General features: G+C 48.1%; 1 protein-coding gene across 1 annotated transcript; it reads left to right on the forward strand.

Moving 5' to 3' along the window:
- The first annotated feature begins 5,817 nt into the window (after positions 1–5,817).
- LOC124699779 (shewanella-like protein phosphatase 2) lies at positions 5,818–7,233 on the forward strand. Its single transcript, XM_047232024.1, has one exon. The coding sequence runs from the start codon at positions 5,835–5,837 to the stop codon at positions 7,065–7,067; it is 1,233 nt and encodes a 410-aa protein (XP_047087980.1). The 5' UTR covers positions 5,818–5,834; the 3' UTR covers positions 7,068–7,233.
- The last annotated feature ends 11,002 nt before the right edge of the window (positions 7,234–18,235 follow it).

Consider the following 18,235-nt stretch of genomic DNA (forward strand, 5'->3'; position numbering starts at 1 on the left):
TTTTTGCACTATTTATATTTTTACTGTATTTTTTTTTAAATTGAAACAATATCTAGGAGGAATTAGACACTACTAATATAGTAGAAGCGGAACTTGGCTTGACAATTCCAGAAATTCATCCTGATCAAACTCCGATAGTTGGGGTGCGCCAGTGCGACCCCAACCACTGGGCCATGCCCACGTCGTAATTTTAGCCATCTGTGAATATATACCTCCTCAAACTTTTCAAAATACCCCTTTTTTAAAAAAAAAACTTTTCAAAGTACTTTTCAAAGGTGCTTATTCCATCACCGCGAGGGTGCCCCCCCCCTGGAGGGGAACCTTGGTGGTGGCTGACATGCGTTTACGGACCACAAGCTGAGGCTGATAAGATCGCCTTCCTGGATGAGCTACGGGATGTTCGTGGAATCCACCAGGGGCCTTGGGCGCTCTGCGGGGATTTCAACATGATCTACCGGGCTGAGGACAAGAACAACGGTAACCTTAACCGTAGGATGATGGGACGGTTCCGTCGCTTCCGAACGACTGTGAGCTGAAGGAGATCTACCTGCACGGCCGGCGTTACACTTGGTCCAACGAACGCGAGACCCCTACTCTCGTTCGGCTCGACCGGGTTTTTGCCACGGTGGCCTGGGAAGAACTCCATGGCAGCTGCAGCTGCGCGCGCCACGGCGACGGTTGTGGCGGATCACTGCCCCCTCCTCCTTGACTGCACTACACAGTCGGGAGGGCGGAAGAGATTCCAGTTTGAGCGTTTCTGGCTGCGCCTTGACGGGTTCGATGAGGTGGTTCAGAGCGCATGGGAGGTGGTTCAGGGTGACACCGATCCCTTCAGGAGGCTCACTGCTAAGCTGAAACTAACAGCGCACCGGCTCATGAGCTGGAGCGATAAGAAGGTTGGATCTATCAAGCTGCAGCTAATGCTAGCGCGGGAGGTGGTGTTGAGGTTGGATATGGCCATGGAGTCCCGACAGCTGACACCCGATGGTCGTCGGCTCCGGGCACACCTCAAGCAGACCTACTTGGGGTTGGCTTCGCTTGAGCGGACGATGGCTCGCCAACGGGCAAAGATAGCATGGCTGCGGGAGGGGGACGCCAACACGGCCTTCTTCCACCAGCATGCAGCCTACAGGCGCCAGAAGAACGTGATTCACAGTTTGAGGGTGGATAACGCGATCGTTTCTGACCACGCGGCCATGGCTGGTGCTACCTTCGCACACTTTGACGGCCTGCTCGGCACCTCGGTGGCAAGGACGCACTCGCTGGATTTAGATTTTCTGGATGTCACCCCAGAGGATCTTTTCGAGCTCGAGGAGGCGTTCACGGAAGAGGAGGTTTGGGAGGTGATCAAGCACCTGCCGCCAGGCAAAGCTCCTGGCCCCGACGGGTTCACGGCCGAATTCCCGCGAAATGCCGGGGGTGGTCAAGGCTGACTTCATGGCGGCTTTTGACAAGCTTTACACGATGTGTGGGCGCGGATTCCAAGGCCTTAACCAGGCTTTGATGGTGCTGCTGCCCAAGCGCCCGGACGCTATGGCGCTAGGTGACTACAGGCCGATAAGCCTTATTCACATCTTTGCCAAGCTGGTGGCAAAGATCTTGGCTACTAGGTTGGCACCTCGGATGGAGTCGCTGGTGGGTCGCAACCAATGCGCCTTCATCCGTAAAAGATGCATACACGACAACTTCATGTTGGTCCAGCAGACGGCCCGCTTCCTGCACAGAGAGAAGGAGCGGAGGGTGATGCTGAAGTTGGATATTGCTCGGGCCTTTGATTCGGTGTCCTGGGGTTTCCTCATGGAGGTTCTCCAGAAGCTAGGGTTTGGCCCGAGGTTTCGAGAGATTGTCTCTCTGCTACTGGCCACGGCTAGTACTCGGGTGCTGCTCAACGGCGAGCCAGGACCCCCGATCTGGCATCGGAGGGGACTGAGGCAGGGGGACCCCCTGTCGCCATCGTTGTTTGTCCTAGTGATGAACATGCTCAACAAGGTGCTCGCCAAGGCATCTGAGCTGGGTGTGCTGCGACGGTTGGCGCGGCGGGACCTGGCGACCTCTGTGTCGCTTTACGCGGATGATGTGGTGATCTTCTGTCACCCGGATGAGTCTGAGTTGGGTGCGGTCCGCGACATTCTGGAACTGTTTGGGCAGGCCTCCGGATTGCGCACTAACTTCGCTAAATGCTCGGTAACCCCAATTGCGTGCTCGGAAGAGGAGGCTGGGGCTGCTGCGGTGCACATGGAGTGCCGCCTAGCGCCTTTCCCGGTGAAATACCCGGGCATTCCCCTCGTCTACGAGGCATCCGTCGGCCGAGTCCTTCCGGCCCGCTGGTGGACAAGCTGGCTGACAAGCTGCCGACGTGGCGGGCGTCCATGATGCCGCAAGCCGAACGTTTGGCGCTGATCCGAGCCGTGCTGGCGGCAATCCCATTGCACCAGATAACGGTTCTGGCCCTAAACAAAAAGACCCTTAAGCAGATTAACAAGATCCTGCGAGGGTTCCTCTGGGTGGGCCGTGCTGAGGCCAATGGAGGCCACTGCCATGTGAATTGGGCAAGGGTGTGTCGGCCGCCGCATCCGGGCGGGCTGGGAATTCCCGACTCGGCACGTATGGCCATAAGCCTTAGGGTACGCCGGCCGTGGAGGATGCGCATCGACCCCCGCGTCCGTGGCGTGGGCTGGACATGCGGTTCTCGAAGGCGGAGTTGGACATCTTTGCAGCCTCCACCTCGATGAGGGTTGGCAATGGAGAGTCCGCTCTCTTCTGGGAGGACCGATGGTTGGGCGGCCGCTCCATCAAGGAGATGGCGCCGGAGGTGTACGCGCTGGTCCCTAAACGGCGCAGGAAGGTGCGTACGGTGCGCCGTGCACCGGTCGACCGCTCTTGGATCCCCGACATGGTTGGAGCACCTACCGCCCTTGCACTATGGCAATATGTGCAATTATGGAGCAGGCCGAGGGACGTCCACCTTTCGGAGGAACAGGACACGACGTCTTGGGTTTGGACGACGGATGGCCAATACACCTCCCATTCTTGCTATGAGGCCCTCTTTCGGTGGGGATCACCTCATCATCATGGGAGCTGAATTGGAGATCTTGGGCGCCCCTAGGGTGAAATTTTTCATATGGTTGGCCTGCCTTGACAGGTGTTGGACGGGTGAGAGGCCGGCGCGACGTGGTCTGCCACATGCGCCCAGATGCCCGCCGTGTGACCAGTCCGAGGAGACTATGAGGCACCTGCTCACGGGGTGTTCATTCTCCAGGACGGTCTGGTTCGAGGTCCTCTCGTGGATCCGATCCACTGCAGGACCTCCTTCTTCGGAGGGGGATTTCGCGGAGTGGTGGTCGCAGGTGGTGCGTACCGCCCCTCGCCAGTTGCGTAAAGGTACATCGTCGATCATCATGCTCACGGCGTGGTGGATCTGGAAGCACTGGAACGCTGCGATCTTTGACAACGCACAACCTTCGGTGCCTTCCCTGCTCGGCGACATCAAGACCGAAGCGCGACAGTGGGCGAACGCGGGAGCCCGGGGTGTCCGCCAGATTCTCCCCTAGACTAGGTCTCCTTTCTTGGGTCGAGTTGTAGCGCGGGGTGTTCGTCCTCTCTTGGGCATGTACATATGACGTTTCTTTCTATCTATCAATGCATCGAAACGCAAGTCTTTTGCGTTTTCGCGAAAAAAAAAAGAATTGGCGAAGCATAATCTCCAGGTTATAACCAAAATTGAACAAGCAGAGCTATCCAATTCTGCTCCTCCAAGTAAATTTGAGAATCTTTGGTACAATTTAGTAGAGGAGCCTTAAGAGTGTGTATTTGGTTCCCCGGTGGGCTGTTTCACACACATGGCTACCATCCGATTTTGTGTGGGAGATTTCTAAAGGTTTGTTAGGCTGATACAAAGCTGATTTGGACTAGTTTTACCTATTGTGATGTGCGTGATTTGAAGACCTCAGATTTTTAATTGCATGAAATCCACTATGTGCAAGAAAAACCACACCATGAGCCAAAAAGTACACCCTAAGAGTTATAATTATACATAGTGGATGTTATAGGTAGTCCACGCGCACTAGAATAATAGTATCTAATACGCATATCTATAGAAAAGTAAGTTCATTTACAATAATATGAGTGGGTAGTTCTTACAGGTGGGTTCCAAATTATGTATAATTTTACCAATAAACATTGTGGTGCGGCTAGTTAGCTTATGGTGTAGTAAGTGGATCCTATCTTAAAGACATGTTTTGTCTTATACATAGATGATGCCCTTAGCCTTATTTTTTTATCACTTTTTAACTCCTAGATTGTTCATATTATTGGTTTAACACACGAATTTGTTTGTTCTTGCTTAATTAAGTGGTTCCAGTACCTTAGGATTAGCTTAATATCTTTAATTAGGATGAGCTTAGCTTATAGGTTTTAGTTGATGTAGTCATTTAGTGATTATTTCCTGTTTATAAATTACTTAGTAGCTTAGGTGATCTTGTAATTCTTATTTAGGGTCTCTTAGCTTCCGTCTCTTCCCTTAGGTCATAGCAGAATGGTTAGCTACATGCTTGTAGCTTAAATTTAAGCATATGCTACTAAAATGCTTGGCGGTGCCTTGTGCCCTACCTCATTAGGGTTTTTCTTAGGTGCCTCTTAATTAAGTGAGAGTGCTAGGAAAAATTCTAATGAGTTGCCATAGATGATTGTGTTTGTATCTTAGTATTAAGAACACATGTCCTACTGATGCAAGTACAAGGAAGTGGTCCTCTAGGTCAAGTGATTATCCTACGCTGCCTAAGATTCTAACTATGGCTATATGATTAAACCTTTGAAGACTAAAACCCTTTTTATTCCAGTTGTTGATGAACATCTTGATGCTTGGTTGCCTCCTCCTCCATCTCTGCTTGCTTCCATCTCTTAGATCGCTCTAACCAGTCAGTGTAAGATTGAAATGCGAGCTATAAGGTGTGAGATCCTTGTTATTTATAGGTTAGCCTGGTGAATGTGCTGCTGACTAACAGGGTCATGGGTAACTGGGTACCTAGAGACGAGAGAACTTTAGCCCGCCAACTAGGGCAGAGCCTAGACTTAGACAACATAATACCAAGACGGTATTCACCGCACTAGCAGGCCAACCCACCGTAGCCGACTGGCCAAATCGCCCGGCTAAAGGGGCTAGGAGGCCCCACATCATAGAAGTCAGCACCCGCGACGTCATGCATGACGCATGACTGGATGATGGGACCAAACGGTCTACCGTCTAGGCACGTCCCTAGCCAGCCTAGCAAGGCATAACCCCTTGCAGGGTCACATCCCGGTCCTTCAACCAGCTGAGTCATCCCGAGGGCACAGAAGTCCACGATGAGCTCGGCTACAAGTGGAAAGCTCCCGACTTCACAACGATAGGAAGACTGAGTAGCGGCCAATTGGCTTAGCGCTGCCATGTCACTTCATCTACGGCGGAAACCTCTCATACCATTATAATTGTGTGACACATTTAGCGGAAGACACGGCATGGAAAAAAGAGAAAGTTTGGCACTTTTGCCACCATGGTATGACTAGTTTTGAGCACAAGGTGACAAACTTTTTATTTTTAGCCATGCGGTGTGTTTTGAAAAATGTGTCACAAAATTATTTATAATGGTATCGCAACCTAAATTTTTCTTTTTTGAAGAACGATTATTATTTGTGTGATTTTCAAAAGAAAAAGAGTATTTGCACGTTGGTTGACTGCCAATCATGTCCAAGCTTTCCGAGAGAAACACGTATAAGACCAGCCGTCGGCCCCAACGCATCTGGGTATCTTCTTTGCAGCCCCCGCAGAGCAGTCCACGCCCAAACAGGAGCCCAAGATGCCTTCCGCCTCCCCCGACATCCCTAATTGCGGCGGCCTCCCCGCCGCCGTCTCCGCCTTCGCCGACGCATTCGTCGACTTCGCCGTCTCCGGCATCTTCTTCCCCACCAACCCACCTCCTCCTCTGCCCGCCACCCCCACCCCCGCCGCCACCTTCCTCCCCGCCCCCTCCCGCCTCGTCGCCATCGGCGACCTCCACGGCGACCTCCCCAAGTCGCTCGCCGCCCTCCGCCTCGCCGGCCTCTTGCCCCCCGACTCCAGCCCCACCTCCACCTCCTGGTCCGCCGGCCCCACGCTCGCCGTCCAGCTCGGCGACATCCTGGATCGAGGCGGCGACGAGCTCCGCCTCCTCTACTTCCTCCGCCGCCTCAGCATCTCCGCCGCCGCGCAGGGCGGCGCGTTCCTCCCGATCCTCGGCAACCACGAGGTCATGAACGTGTGCGGCGACTTCCGCTTCGTCACGCCGCAGGGCCTGCAGGAGTTCTCGTCCTGGGCCGGCTGGTACCGCGCCGGCCTCGCCATCAAGCGCCGCTGCGGCGACCTCGAGCCGCCCAAGAACCCCTTCCTCGGCGTCCCCAAGGCCTACCCTGGCATCAGGCGGGAGTTTTGGGACGGCATCCGCTCCCGCGTCGCCGCGCTCCGCCCCGACGGCCCCATCGCGCGGAGGTTCCTGGCCGACCTCCCCACCGTCCTCGTCGTCGGCGACTCGGTGTTCGTCCACGGCGGCCTCCTCGAGGCCAATGTCGAGTATGGGCTGGAGCGGATCAATGCCGAGGTCAGCGACTGGATCCGGGGTCAGCAAGGCGACAATGCCAGGGCGCCAGAGTCTGTGTGCGGCCGAGATGCGGTGGTCTGGCTCAGGAGGTTCTCCGAAGGCTTCAACTGTGACTGCGAGAGGCTTAAGGGCGTCCTTGGGATGATCCCTGGGGCAAAGCGGATGGTGATGGGGCACACGATACAGAGCGAGGGGATCACCGCGGTTTGCGGGGCACAGGCCGTCAGGGTCGATGTTGGTTTGTCCAAGGGATGTGGCAATGGGCTGCCCGAGGTGCTTGAAATCAATGGCGCTGGATCACAGGTGAGGGTGATCACAACAGATCCAGCTGAGGCCTGGAAGTACAGGAAGCAGAAGGCTGCCGCGGCACTGGAGAAGAAAGGGGAGGTAAAGGATGGACTTGCATTGTTGGTCAGGGAGAGCCATGGGTTGAAAGGCGTAGAAGCTAAGGCTTAATTTAGAGGTAGGATATCCATTATTTTGGCAAGTGTCAATCCAATTGGATTGCCATGCCCAACTAGGGGTAGCTCTGGCTAGAGATGGGACGCATGGTGTTGAAGGAATATTGGTTGATTCAGTAATGGTTATCCGATGATGAAATGAAACAACCTTGATTTATCAATTGCCCTAATTCACGATGGCGTGCTCATCTGGTTGCAGATTGCTGACCTATACAATTATTGGCCAATGGCTGAATTGGGGTTCTTAGTATATTTAGTTGCGTGCTGTCAATACTCTCCATGCTGCTCTGGATGTTGACAATTATGATCAGATAGTATCTATGTGGGATTATAACCGTGCTGTCAATAGTGATGTGTCCAAAACCATCATGATTTGTAACTTCTGTTGCTCAGCTCATCACTGACCCTGTGGAAAATATCAAGAATTTCACAAAGCAGCCATGTTTACAATGAAGCCTAGGTTGTGGATGTGGCCTGGCTCAGCTTGCTCTTACAAAGCCTGAGCTGGTGTCTCTGATTCTGGTCATTTAGCTCAAGCATTCAACAATTTGTCTAACCTTTTTCTCTCCTTCCAACACCGGGGGCATTTTTTCCTTTTGGGCATACTATACACTTGTTTGGTTGATGATGCTACGAACAATATGGCCGGCAAGAGTAAGAGATCAAAGCACAAGTAGTTGGGCAAGTGTGAGAACAGCGTGGAATTTGTCCTCCCCTGTCTCGGCTAGTCAAGACTCCCGGCAAGTGGAACTTTTCTACCTGAAGAAAAATCAGTGGGGAACTGCTAATCTGCACGTAAAGAACGGTTAGTTCACGGAGGTTGAATCCAGTGTATCATGCACAATACTATTTTCCTATCTTCAAAAGTGTAACCTAACTTTTTTGCTAACTAGATTCTTAATCAGCACGCATGATACATGCATATTCATTCTTTTTATTGTCCAGCATCACCCCAGGCTCCAGCAATGCTGTCTGGTGTGCAACAATACTGCCGTCCTAGTCAGGCACTGTATTTTCTACAACCAGATACGAATCCATGCTAACATACAATTAAGTGTCTGTCATCCTCAAATTTGAATATTGTTGGTGTGCGTGTTGTGTATCACATGCATATCCTACTAATTCGTGGGCTTGATTTCATGTTTGTCTAATCAGAGATCTGTCCCCTTGTGATGACAAGGAAATGGGCGACTGGACTAGTATGCCATGTAATCGAACAGGAAGTTGACAGGCAAAAGGGATTTCCAGTTTGGTTTGCATATGTAGGCTCACAGTTTTTCCACAAGTTTTCTCCTAGCGTTGGTTTGTTGAATCAGTCTTATGTTCAGACACCTCTTGCCTTCTATTTTCCACGTTTCTTCTGGCAATTTTCTCGTGTGCTTAACCCATTCTGCTGCTTACACCTCCCTGTCCCGCAAGGCAGTTCTTGTTGATATGAACATGTGCTCTATCCACTTGCTTGTTGGCTTGTACTTGCACATTGTTTTGTGCACTTCCTTAATCTATGCGGCGCAAAGGCTGAATGATGGATTGATGGTGATCATGGTGGACTTGGTCTCTGATGTAGTTTGATAGTGGTGACTGTTAGCTTTTACTTTTCCATGTCTCGACAAAACTGTTGCTGCACCGTGTGGATTCCTGTCAATCTTAATATATTTGAACAGTGGAGCTTGCCAAAAAAAAATTCTCCCTTTTTATGAAATGATTTGAACTTTTCTTTTCCTTGTGGAAATAAGTTTTGATTTATGCATCACATTAACTTCTATTGTTATTTGCGGAAAAATAACTTATGAAGTTCACCTCCTGACCTGGATTGTATGTACAAGTAAGATGGCAATATGTGCTTTGGACAGTATTTCTTTTGTTAATATGGTCAGTGCCTTATATTATAGCTTTATTATAGTGAAAGTTTTTAGACAGTTTCTGCAAAAATAGACAAAATGATCTAATTTGATGATGTTCATGATTTTCAACAAGCAAAAGATATCATCCTTTTGGCATTCTACGCTTTCTCGTTACGTGTATTATCTACGAGACTATAGTATGGGTCCCTCCGTCCATATTTAAACGCCAAACTGGTAGTTTTGCAGAAACGTCCTTCGCGTTTTTCCGACCGAACCCACGGTCCACTCCGTCCTCTTCCCCGATTCCCCGCTCCCTCCGAAAACAGCCAGTCACCGCCGCTCCATCCATCCGGCAGCCGCCGCCGCTCCATCCTCCCGGCAGCCACCGCATCCCCGATTCCCCGCTCCCTCCGAAAACCGCCGCCGCTCCTCCCGCGGCCCCCGAATCCCCGCTCCCTTCCGCATCCCTGCAGCCTCCTATTCGTCGTCTCCCCCGGCGCCCTGATAAAGAGGGATTTTTTCTTGTTCCGCATCGTAGCTTCCCCGGCGGCACCGCGAACAGGACGTCTACGCCGTCATGGAACTCGAGCTCGCTGATCCGGCGTCTTCATCATGATAGGGGAACCGTGCGCCACCATGGGGGACCCGATTTGAAGGCAGGATCCTTGCCTCCATGGGGACGACCTCCCGGACCTCCCGGACCCAAAGTTCCAAATTTTGTCCTCCGAGGTGGCGGTGTTGGCGCACCAGAAGCGGAGCCAAGCTGCAATGTGGAGAACCACCATGGAGGATGCAAATTTCTTGTCAAGAGTGATGTCGCTTCTTGATGGAGTTCAGTCTGAAACAACTTCCTCTTTGTCTGTTGGGTGGAGAAGTTGAATCCAATGTGCTCTGCATGTGGAACAAAGAAGATGTATGCATACTGAGTTTCAGTATCTCAATAAAAAGTGATTTTGTAAATCTCCTGTACAGATTCTGTATGTTGGGAATATTTTTGTGCTACACATGTATGCATACTGAGTTATCTCAATAAAAAGTGATTTTGTAAACCTCCTGTACAGATTCTGTATTCACGGCATGATGGATAGAAGCAAACAACAGCATGCCAAGATAGGCAAACACTGTATTTCATCCTGATAGGCAGAATACCAAGCATGTAGTGAAGCACCAGAAAGGTGAATTCAGTTAACTGGAGTATTAGCATGCTCCCCGTTGCTCAAAGTGAAGAACACCTCAAAAAGTGAATTCAATTAACTGGAGTATTAGCATTCTCCCCGTAGTTGTTAGCATGTACATTTGCAACTGAAAAGAGAAGCTCTGATTGAGATGTATCCCAATGATTATTACCAGAAAATAATACAGTATGGATCAAATGAAAATAAAGCCAAGAGTTAACTAGTCATTCCACTAGTTCATCAGAAGAGGTTAGTAACGTTCAGCTAAATCCATCACTATAATTTGAACCTTGAAATTAATCAAATGAAAATAATATGGAGTGAATTCCAAAGGCACCATCATGTTTGTTTCCTAGGTGCCCTTAGCACTAGCTCACAGAGATAGTTCCTCATGACATCTCGGGTAACTTTAACAGGTTTTATCTCTATTGTCCCTTTTTCTCTGTTTTTACTCTTTTTAACCGCTGGAGTTTCCTTAATAAACGCCCATGTCCCAATCTTGCCATCAAATGTGACTAAGCCATCTTTACCATACCTTGGCCTGGCAACCGCAGTTAAGAACATCACTTTTCCAATGCTATTCTTATTCTTCACTGTGCGCAAGGGTTTAGGTTCTTGAGGGTGTAGATAGTACGTGTTCCTCTCCCTAGTCATAATGAACCATTTCTCGTCTATGTGGACCATGTTGTCCATATCCTTGAATGTTGGCTGGGAAGATGTCAAGGAGTTCTCATCGAGCATAGCGAGGCAGAATTTTAATCTCTGGATCTTGTTACCTTCTGTCAGCAACGGCTTCAGGCTGTTAGTGTGGCGCTTCAACTCTCCCCACTTAAACCTTAAGTGTAAGGTTGAGCGCTTAACACCCAAAGACTTTGCTAGAGATCGAATCGTTCTCCTTTTATTCAGTGGGATTGTTGTTACCCTCGAGAGTTCCAAATCTTTTCTCTTACGGCCAACATGTCCCTTCCTTTGGTTTGATACATCAACTCTTAGCCCTTTTTCAATCTGCTCCTGGGCTGTTGTCCAAATCCTCCCAACTGTCCGTATGCTTGTGTTCAGCATGCTTGCTATGAGTAGTTTATCCTTTGTTTGAAACCCTCCATCTCGTCTTTTGATCACTTCCAAGGCAAAATAGGCACCATATCTTTCCTCATTTGTCAGTTCCTTTCTGGAATGGCGAGGGACACCATCCAAGCCTATCTGCTGCTCTTGCATCTCTTCATCGGGTTGATCGGGGACATCATCCAAACCCGTCTCCTGCTCTTGCATCTCTTCATCGGGTCTATCAGGGACATCATCCAAGACTGTCTTCTGCTCTTGCATCTCTTCATCGGGTCTATCAGGGACATCATCCAAGACTGTCTTCTGCTCTTGCATCTCTTCATCGCATCGATCGGGGACATCATCCAAGACTCTCTTCTGCTCTTGCATCTCTTCATCGCGTCGATCGGGGACATCATCCAAGACTCTCTGTTGTGATGGATTTAAGTTGAGATCAAGTACACCATCCAACCCTCTCATCTGTGTTGGGCTGAAGTTGAGATCAAGTACACCAGGCATTCCTGTCGGCTGTGCTGGACTGAAGTTGAGATCAAGTACACCATGCATGCCTCTCAGCTGCTCTAGCATATCTTCATCAGGTTGATCATGGACACCATCTTGAGCTTCATCAATCTCAGCATGTGCTCTCATCCGAGGGAATTCAACCATGTAGGTCAGTACACATGCCTGTAACAGAGTGAGATTGGGGCATGCCATGCTTTATTTCTTGAATGCAATAATACACCATTTGAATTGAGCTTGCTTGCTTACCGTGTACCAAAGGTTCAAAGAAGATATCATTTTTGCGCATCCGGTTATATTTCCACACATCCAATGCGTCAAGAGGTAGTTTCTTCCTCCTGGAAACAATCTGATGTAGTGTGCCTCCAGCAATTTCCTCCGACAAATAGCTGTGTATTCATAAGAAAAAATTAACTTCACCACCATCCTTTACAAATCACATCTATAATTGCTCAAGGCAGAAGTAGAAATAAATTGAAACATACGCATTGGAGAGAACTATTAGTTCATCAATTTTGAGACTTCTCTTGTTCTCTCGTACTTCCAGCATTCTCATTCTCTTGCTATTGCCTGATGAGGACATCCCTACCTCACTACTACCTCCGTCATTAACAAATGAAGATGAACCTGCTGTGAAGCTCAAGTCCAATGAAGTTCGGATTGGACCAATTACAAGAGCTCGTGCGAAGCTACTTAAACAACAGGTGAACTTGTTTCTAAACGGTACTTTGATTGATGAGAACTTTATACCGCCTAAGTCCTATTACTTATGTATCATCGGGTATCAAGAGGAGACATGCATCGCACGAGGAGAGGAGCAACCGGACGTCAAGAAGGCCGTGAAGCCGGACATGGAGCTGGACATGAAGATATCTCATGGACGCGCGAGGGAGGAGCGGGAGGAATGCGCGAGAGGAGAAGAAGAAGTCCAGGCCGGTCCGGAACCCGGTCCGACCGGCCCCCGGACCGGCCAGCCCGGTCCACGGCCCGGCCGACCGGTCGTAAACCGGCCACCAACCGGAGGAGATTTATCGTACCGGGGCGAGACCGGAAACTTCGCAGTTTCCCGGTTTCCGACCGGTTGACCGGACCACCAACCGGACCGGCCGGTCCAGAACCCGGTCCGACCGGACCACAGACCGGACAGCCCGGTCCACAGCCCGGTCGACCGGATCCCAGACCGGACCAGTCCGAGTCTGTCTCGACCAGATCTATTCTGGGTCGGTTATTTTTGTATCTTTTCGACCAGAACTCGTCCCGGACACCTATATAAGTGCCCAGGACGCCCCCTAGTTGCTTTAGACCACGTTTAAGATAAACCCTAGTTCTTAGTTGTTTGCTCTGCAAAACTATTGAATTCCCTACACCATATTGCTTGGATATTGTGTAGATCCCGTTTAAGTCTTGTGTGATCTCGCTGTTCCATTGGGAATTAGACGGTTGCAACTTACCGCTTCGTGGTCGGCGGCTACGTGCGCAAGTGTGTGGAGTTGCGAATATCTTGCAGGGTTGAGAGCTCGTTGCATCCGGCGACGGGGACCAATCGAGAGATCTCGTTGCGTCATACAAGTTATCATCCACTACATCGTCGTGTTTCTCCGCTGCCATCACCCCGTGATCATCATCACCACCGTTGCTTATCGAGAAGATCGGGACACCCCTTATCATCTTGGTATCAGATTTCCAGTTTTCCTCGGTAAGCTTTCCACAATCCACCCCATAGTTGAGTTGTGAGTGTTGTCCTATCCAGAAAAAGCCATAAAAAGTTAGGGTTAGGGTTTGCCATCGCCTTAGATTGCACTAATTTCGAGTTTTAGTTGCTTTTCGTAGTTGTTTTTGCGTACCTTTATCTTTCTTCTAGTAGAATTGTTAGGGTTTGTGTTTTCTTTTCATCTAGTTTGTCATCTAGAGTCGGTTTTTGTTTACTCCGAGTCCACATAGCATACGGTGTGTTTGTCCAAACCATAGCTACAGCCTTTCGATATACGTGACTAGGAACTTCCCCAGAAGAGACTAGTTTTACCGCTCGACAGGCTGCTCATTAGGGTGTTGGTGCTTTGCATATCTTGTTGGCCGTGTTATCAAGGAGTTGAGTCTTAAAAAAAAAAGAGAAAATTGAAAAGAAGCAAAAAGAGCTACATAGCTGCGTGTGTTATACAAAAAGAAAAATACAAAAAGAAAAGTGTCGTGCTAGTTGAATCAAGTGAAAGGCCTAAGTTTTCTTTACTCGCACTTGTAGTTGAGCAATCTTGTGCCTGTCTCGTTGAGCTTTGCTAGCGTCTCTCTTGTGCATTGCAACCTTTCCCACATATAGTTGCATTGCCCCATTATATCGCCTTGTGTGAGTATCATTGGTTGTCTACGGTCAGCGCTAGAGCTGGTTATTGGTGCAAATAGGTAGCCTACCTACAGCCCCACATATATCCTGCTTTGTCGTGTGATTGTTCTTATACCCTTGATATTCGCTTCGCTACATCCGTGCACTAGTTGTTACTACAAGTGGTAAGCAACACTAATTTACTTTGGAACGGTAAGATTTCCTTTTCTTATCAGTTTTTGAGTGAGTTGTGAGAGTACCACCATATATTTTTGATTTAGTGCACTAACCTACTAATCATGTCTGCTAGTGATACTAAGATTGTTAATCAGGAAAACAAGAATTCGGCGGATATCATCACATGGAGGGAGTATGAAGCTCTTCGTAACGAGATGCGACGTGAATTCCGCACTAAGGATGATGAGCTTAAGGGTACGGTTGACGAGATCAAACGGACGTTGGATGCTACTAATGTCACCGTCACTCGGTTTGGCTGATCAAATGATCGATATACGAGCGCAATCTTGCCGATATGCGCCTCGCTATTGAGAATTTGACTGCACAACAACAACAAGACGATGATGAAGACCCCGAGCTTGAAGATGACGTACACAATGCTCGTGGTGCGCCTCGTGGTCATCGTCCGCGTGGTTGGGCTCCACTTGGCCGTAATGGTCGTGGGCAAGATGAAGAAGATGGATTGGGTAAGCCCAAGTTTTCCATACCCAAGTTTGAAGGAGGAGCTGATGTTGAAGAATATCTCACTTGGGAGCTCAAGATTGAGAAGTTATGGAGTTTACATCCCAACTACTGCGAAGATAAGAAGATCAAGCTTGCTTCTTCGAATTTGATGGTTATGCATTACGTTGGTGGGATTCTTTGATTCGTAACCGCGACGAAGATGGTGCACAACCTATCCGTACATGGCGTGCGATGAAGGAAGTTATGACTTCTCGTTTTGTGCCTACAAATTACATGCGGAATATATTTGATAAGCTAACACTATTGAGGCAAGGTGTGAAGACTGTTGATGAGTACTACATGGAGATGGAGATGCTTATGCGAGCGTGGTCGTGTCCGTGAGTCTCTAGAGATGACAATGCAGCGTTTTCTCAATGGATTGAAGTATGACGTTAAAGGCATTGTTCGTCATTACACCTACACCGATATGAATCAATTGTTACATCATGCAAGAGAAGCTGAATCACGGTTGGTTGAAGAAGCAAAGGTTAAAGGACGTGCTACGGGAGCTGGGCGTTTTACACCCCGCGCGCCCTCTACGGCGCCGGCACCGTCGACGCGCTCCGTTCCTTACTCTACTCCGCCTAGTAAACCGGTCTCCAATGTATCTAATGCAAAGAAGTCCGAATCTGCGGCAAGTACGAGTGTTTCTGGTGTGTCTACAACGCGCAACTGCGATATGCTTTGCCATACATGTGGTGGCAAGGGTCACTTCAAGAGAGATTGTCCTAACCGCAAAGTCATGTTTATCAATGAGGACAATGAGTATGAGACTGGAGATGATGTTGATCCAAATGCTCCAGACGATGATGCCTATGACACTGATGGTGAAGATGCATATCCTTCGATGCTCGTACCATTGTTGTGTCGCAGCGTGCTCTTAATGTGTTGCCTAGTGCATCTACTCGGCGTTGCAATTTGTTCCAAACCAAAGCTTTGGTTGGTCCTGACAAGGCTTGCAAGGTCATTATTGATGGCGGGAGTTGCCGCAATTTAGCAAGCAAGGAGTTATGCACCAAGCTGAAGTTGAAGTACCTACCGCACCCGCATCCATATTATATTCAGTGGTTGAGCGACAATGGTGAGATGAAGGTAAACCATATGGTGCGTGTTGAGTTTGAGATTGGACCGTATAAGGATTGCATTGATTTTGATGTGGTTCCTATGACGGTTTGTCACCTCTTATTGGGTCGGCCTTGGCTCTATGACCGTTACGTGCAACACAATGGCCGAGCCAATACATATCACTTGGAGTACAAGGGCAAGAAAATTAACTTACAGCCTATGTCACCACAACAGATTGTCAATGAGTCTCGTCAGAAGATTGAAGTGAATTTGGAGGATGCATCCATAGATAGGTGAGAGAATTGTAATGCCGTGAGTGATATAACGAAAAGTGAGAGAGTGAATTCCTTAGTCTCATTAGCCACCAAAGAAGACATGAGAGAATTTAGTGAGGATCCTACGGCCATGCCTCTTGTGCTTTTGTACGGGGGTACGGTTTTGGTTTCTAACGACATGACCCCTCTTCCTCTTGGTGTTTCTAGTGTTTTGCGGGAATTCGGCGACGTGTTTCCGGAGGAGGTACCCGCAGGACTACCACCATTGCGAGGTATTGAGCATCAAATTGACTTGATTCCCGGAGCATCGCTGCCCAATAGGGCGCCATATCGCACTAATCCCGAAGAGACGAAGGAGATACGGAAGCAAGTACAAGCGCTACTCGACAAAGGTTATATTCGCATAAGCCTTAGTCCTTGTGCTTGTTCCTGTTATTCTAGTTCCTAAGAAAGATGGTACTTGGCGTATGTGCGTAGATTGTAGAGCTATAAACAACATTACTATTCGATGTCGTCATCCTATTCCCCGTTTAGAGGATATGCTAGATGAATTGAGTGGTGCTGTTGTGTTCTCTAAAATTGATTTGCGTAGTGGTTATCATCAAATTAGGATGAAAGAAGGGGATGAGTGGAAAACAGCCTTTAAAACAAAATTTGGTTTATATGAGTGGTTAGTAATGCCTTTTGGGTTAACTAATGCACCTAGCACTTTCATGAGACTAATGAACCATGTTTTGCGTGAATTTATTGGCAAATTTGTGGTTGTATACTTTGATGACATATTAATCTACAGCACGCAATGAATCTGATCATACTATACATATTCGACATGTTTTGCAAGTGTTGCGTGATAATAAACTCTATGGTAATCTTGAGAAGTGCACATTTTGCAAAGATAAGGTCATATTTCTGGGTTATGTTGTCTCTAAGCATGGAGTAGAAGTAGATGTGTCTAAAATTGAAGCTATTCAAAATTGGCCTACTCCCATGAATGTGAGTCAAGTTAGAAGTTTTCATGGTCTAGCTGGGTTTTATCGCCGTTTTGTGCCCAATTTTTCTACTATTGCTGCACCTTTGAATGAATTGACTAAAAAGGGTGTTGTCTTTGAGTGGGACGTTGCCCAAGATCATGCTTTTGATGAACTGAAACGATTGTTAACTTCTGCACCGTTGCTTGCACTTCCTGATTTCAATAAACAATTTGAGATTGAATGTGATGCTAGTGGTATTGGAATTGGTGGTGTGTTGATGCAAGAGGGTCGCCCAATTGCATATTTTTCTGAGAAATTATCTCGGTGCTAAGTTGAACTATCCTATATATGATAAAGAATTGTATGCTTTAATTAGAGTTCTTGAGGTTTGGCAACATTATTTGTGGCCAAAAGAATTTATCATACATTCGATCATGAAGCTTTAAAATACTCGAAAGCCCAATCTACTTTGCATAAGCGTTTAGCTAAGTGGGTTGAGTTCATTGAGTCTTTTCCATACATCATTAAACATAAGAAGGGAAAAGATAATATTGTTGCCTGATGCTCTATCTAGGAAGAATATGCTATTAACTCAACTTGATGTTAAAATTCCTGGTTTAGAGATACTATGTGATTTGTATGCTACTGATCATGATTTTGCTGAACCATATCGCTTATGTGCTCTTGGTAAAGCATGGGAAAAATATCACATACATGATGGGTTCTTGTTTAGAGCTAACAAACTATGTGTTCCGAGAATCGTCTGTGCGTTTGCTCTTATTGCAGGAATCACATGCTGGAGGTTTGATGGGTCATTTTGGGCGTGAGAAGACGCTACTCATGCTCGCTGATCATTTTTATTGGCCAAAGATGAGGCGGGACGTGGACAGGTATGTGAAGAGGTGCATTACTTGCAACAAGTCCAAGTCCAAGCTAAAGCCTCACGGTTTGTATACTCCGTTACCGGCACCTACTACACCTTGGGAAGATATTAGTATGGATTTTGTGTTGGGTTTGCCGCGTACTAAAAGGGGCCATGATTCTATATTTGTGGTAGTGGACAGATTTTCTAAGATGTCACACTTTATTGCCTGCCACAAAAGCGACGATGCGTCGCATATTGCTAACTTGTTTTTCAGGGAGATTGTTCGACTACATGGAGTCCCGAAGACTATTGTTTCTGATCGTGATGTGAAGTTCATGAGCTACTTA

The sequence above is a fragment of the Lolium rigidum genome, chromosome 3 (genome assembly GCF_022539505.1).
Source record: "Lolium rigidum isolate FL_2022 chromosome 3, APGP_CSIRO_Lrig_0.1, whole genome shotgun sequence".
Classification (NCBI taxonomy): domain Eukaryota; kingdom Viridiplantae; phylum Streptophyta; class Magnoliopsida; order Poales; family Poaceae; genus Lolium; species Lolium rigidum.

Coding starts and splice junctions, on each gene's coding strand:
- LOC124699779 (XM_047232024.1), top strand. CDS start 5,835: ATGCCTTCCGCCTCCCCCGACATCCCTAATTGCGGCGGCCTCCCCGCC.